The 4,164-nt window shown below is 39.8% G+C and overlaps 1 protein-coding gene across 1 annotated transcript in view; it reads right to left on the bottom strand.

Annotated features, from left to right (window-relative positions):
• Nucleotides 1–3,444, bottom strand: part of Pmar_PMAR007430 (AP-1 complex subunit gamma-1, putative) — a gene marked incomplete at both ends in the record, with an annotated part of 9,597 nt that extends 6,153 nt beyond the window's left edge. Inside the window, 7 exons of the mRNA XM_002774851.1 lie at nucleotides 137–193; nucleotides 467–573; nucleotides 1,346–1,433; nucleotides 1,481–1,603; nucleotides 2,465–2,568; nucleotides 3,134–3,292; nucleotides 3,364–3,444. Coding sequence (XP_002774897.1) covers nucleotides 137–193; nucleotides 467–573; nucleotides 1,346–1,433; nucleotides 1,481–1,603; nucleotides 2,465–2,568; nucleotides 3,134–3,292; nucleotides 3,364–3,444 — 719 coding nt within the window. The remainder of the gene's footprint in view (nucleotides 1–136; nucleotides 194–466; nucleotides 574–1,345; nucleotides 1,434–1,480; nucleotides 1,604–2,464; nucleotides 2,569–3,133; nucleotides 3,293–3,363) is intronic.
• Nucleotides 3,445–4,164: the final 720 nt, after the last annotated feature.

Genomic DNA, 4,164 nt, shown 5'->3' with positions numbered 1-4,164 from the left:
ATTTCACGACTACTGCATATCACCGCGAATATCGCGTTTTTTTACCGAGTTTTACGCCACTTCGCGTAAAACGGGTCGTGAAACTCCAATATTTAAATGATAATTTATTTTCTCAAAATACAAATACATTAACAACCTCACCTTTCTAACAATCCGTAACGCGCACAATACAGCTTTTTTCTGCACATAAGGACTCGAACTGCCGGGACCAACCAGAAGCTGTTCAACCTGATACAAGTGAGTTTCACCCTAGTGATATGAAGAAAAGAACACCAGTGAAAAACATATTTCACTTCGCGAAAAACGCATCTAAGCAGCGAATAACGCGTAAAACGCGTGATGCGTTTTACGTGAAATAAAATCATTCATCCGGTGTGAAATTCGCCAAATACGCCACTTCACGTAAAACGGGTTGTTGTGAAACTCCGATTAAATATTATACTTTATATTATTTTATATACCACACTTTCCGCAACTCCTCCTCCTCCCTACCTCTCTACTCAACGACATACACATCTCCGTCGAACCAATGTTAGCGAGCGCGCAAAGGGCCAACCCAGTGACGTACTGATTCTGAAAAAATACCCGAGTACAATAACAACAGTCGCGGGTTCGATCCCCGGGAGAGGCATTTTTCGTGTATTTTCTGTTCGCTCACCATCACAGCGACGACATAGACCGCCGCATAGGATACATACACTACACTCTTCCGAATGGTATGTGTCTCGACGAGAGTTCAACTGGTGTAGTCGGAGAGAAATAATTCAACGAATGAACGAACACACAGAAAATGCGGCAAATGGCAGTTTATGATCCGCTCGATATCTTCGCAACAATCAAACACATACGGAAATTTAATCTGCTCAAAATTCATCACTTGTCTTACTACTTTATTCCATTTTTACTCAAATTTTCCCCCTTTTTCCGCTTCCTTTCATTTTCACACAAAATTTTTTTATTTTTTTTTCTTTTCCTTTCATTTACACCTATATCATTATAGATTAATATAATACTTGACATAATTTTTTTCATATTACTTGAATTTTTCGCTTTTCCTGCTACCATATTCATTTTCAAGTGCATTTTTTCTTATATCATTCCATTTCCACTTGAATATTTTTATTTTTTCTTTTCCTTTTATCCTCACTTATATTATTTCCCCTATAACTCATTCACAATACCACAACTTCGTAGTGTTATGGGGTAATTCGTCCGGCGTAATTCGCCAAGTATTTTCACTTCACTTCATAGAGTCTTTTTCACATCTAGTATTACGCCACTTCACGTAAAACGCGTGAAACTCCACTCTTATAATATTGAAATTCTCCATCACAAAACTCCCTACCTTAGAATTGAGATCGTTTTTGATGCTGTTTGTCACCAACATCAACAACTCTGAATTCTCATCCAACAACTGTGTGAGTCCAAGATACCTGCCCTGCGAATTTACAAAATTACGGTATGAAATAATAATAATTACCCAACTCTTTTCTCCGCGTATTTTGCTGATGCGATCAACTTCAAACAGTCCATCTGCCCGAAGTGCGTTGGATATCCCAACATATGTATATACACCAACTTCGCGACGTTGCGGCTGCGATGACTACAAAAAAAACCAAAAATTTGCCACAAAAAATGGGAAAATGCCTCATCTTTTTCACGCTTTATCAATAAATTTTCACTCACGCCGTGGGTAAAAAATTCCCGAGCGATTTTCACCATATTCATTTACGTGAAAACACCAGAAAATCTCTTTATTTTTTTCCAACAACACGGATGAAATTCCTGTTCTTCTCTAACACTTTCATATCACACAAGTGAGCACGACGAATTTTTTTCTCGGAAAAATCCAAAACTCAAACAAACCTGTGAATAAGTTTCAGGAAATACTAAAAATATTAAAAAATATTACGATGAGAACTGTTAGCATATAAAAAAAGATACTTCTACCTAGTGGAGTTTCACCACCCTAGTGATATGAAAAACACTAGTGAAAAACATATATCATACCAAAGTAAATGGGTGAAACTCCCCAATAATAAGATAAATCTATTTAAATATGAAAACAGTGTAGAAATATTTGTTCGCTTTCCTCACCTGAGCTCAGGAGTTTCCTATACAGTGTTGGAGTAGGAATATATGTAACCGCTTTCCTCAGCTGAGCTCAGGAGTTTCCTATACAGTGTTGGAGTAGGAATATATGTTCGCTTTCCTCAGCTGAGCTCAGGAGTTTCCTATACAGTGTTGGAGTAGGAATATATGTAATCGCTCTCCTCAGCTGAGCTCAGGAAATTTCTCACTAACTATGGAAGTTTACATTCGAATTCGGGTAGGAATATGTACAGAAACCAACGAGAATTTCCCAAAATTTCCTCACAATTTTCATATTGTCACCAACACATGTGCATATTTTCCTCCAACACTGAGAGAAAACAATAACTAATTACATTCCCCCTCATATTACTCCGGATCACCATCCTTAAACGACTGCCTTATCACAGCGCATTCCCTCGCCACCACCGCTTTTTCCTCCGATTGAGTTTTGCACGCACGCACTTGACGAATCAACTCACGCAGTTTAGTCATATGTAAATAATAAATATCTTCACGATAACCTATTCCGTATCTTTTCGAGGGGACCTCAAGATTTTCTGAAGAAAAAACAAGAAAAAACTAATTTTTTATGCATGAGCAATAATGCAAGCTTCCTATTTTCCATCAGCATAGAAAAAAACTCCGATCCCGGAATTAATTTCCCCACCGTTTTATGAACAAACAGCACATCACAACCAGTTTACAACATACTACAACAACCTCGTGAACGATTATCCCCAACGATTATACCCATTATAATCGTTCACAACTGCAACTCAACGGCCATCCGCCTCGTATCAAATATTCTCAACTTACAGTTCCAGAAACCAACAACAACATACAAAATTACCAGCAGTATCTTCCTCCTCCTGCTTTTGCACGCATGCGCAAAATCTTCCGCGTGCGCTCACGCCACTTTAGGTTTATTATCCTGCCTTTGGAAACTAAAGTACTGCACGCCACCGAAAGTCCTTGGCCACCACTTCTGCCGTAACATCAAATACAACCCCCACAGAAAATAGGCTCCTCCGACAAGCACCAGAAAGCCGCCAACAACCATGTTATTGCCTCCCTGCCAATTCGTAGTAGTAATATAAAGCGACTTTTTCCCACCAAAATCTTCAGCTGGCCAGTTATCAATAACATCAACAACAATAGTATCTCCAGTAGTGAAGCTCTCATCGATTCGCCCGTATAACTTCAGAAATGTCGAAGTAGATGAAGTCGTAATCCAATTTCTAAACACTGTTGACTCCAGTCCCCACCCACTAGGATTTGCAATTTCATGATAACCTTCCAAATCGTCCTCACCGCAAGTTTGTGTGAAGTTACAACGCGGTACTTCACCATACGTACAGTCCGGCACTTTTACATAATCGTTTGTTCCCTCACCGTATCGGATTTCCCTTGCGTTCGGTCGGACGATTTTAAATTCAAATTCCGGACTTTTTGGCACACATAGCGTCGGCGGTTGCAACCACAACAACCAGAAATAGTTAACGCCCGTTATTTTTCCCTCGGAATTTTTCCACAAAAACGCGTCATCTTCCATATTTCTCGGATTTCTCGTCTTCACCGTCGCATCGTTCGTCAAGTCCTCCCCCATGTAGACCTTCGGAATTTCACTTTTCCCATCAACTCGATCAATCGTAAACCAATACGTATCATTAAATGTACTTTTCGCGATCAACCCACACGGCAACGCTCCCACTTTTTCTTCATTTCCTACATGATTAAACAGATCGCATTTTCCATACCGATTAGGACGCACATTGGATTCTCCCGAGGTCAGCTGCTCAGTTGAAATCGATTTCATATACTCAGCCTCATTTTGGTAAACCCAGTCCATCCTATAGTAGATATATACAGGTCCGCTGATATTTTTCGATACCGTAAATTCCAATTTTCCATCACCGCTATACTTCATGTTTTCCGCCCAAATCCGACTGCTGGCAACCACAATGAGTATCCCATAAGACAACAATATCGCCGCAATAACCCATAAGAACAACACTGCAGTGAATGGGGTCATCACCTGAACAGCGGAGCGAAGCGATTCATGTTTTATCA

This window comes from Perkinsus marinus (assembly GCF_000006405.1).
Source record: "Perkinsus marinus ATCC 50983 genomic scaffold scf_1104296957216, whole genome shotgun sequence".
Lineage (NCBI taxonomy): Eukaryota > Perkinsozoa > Perkinsida > Perkinsidae > Perkinsus > Perkinsus marinus.
The sequence above is the reverse complement of the archived record's forward strand: the minus strand, read 5'-3'. Positions and strand labels throughout refer to the sequence as shown.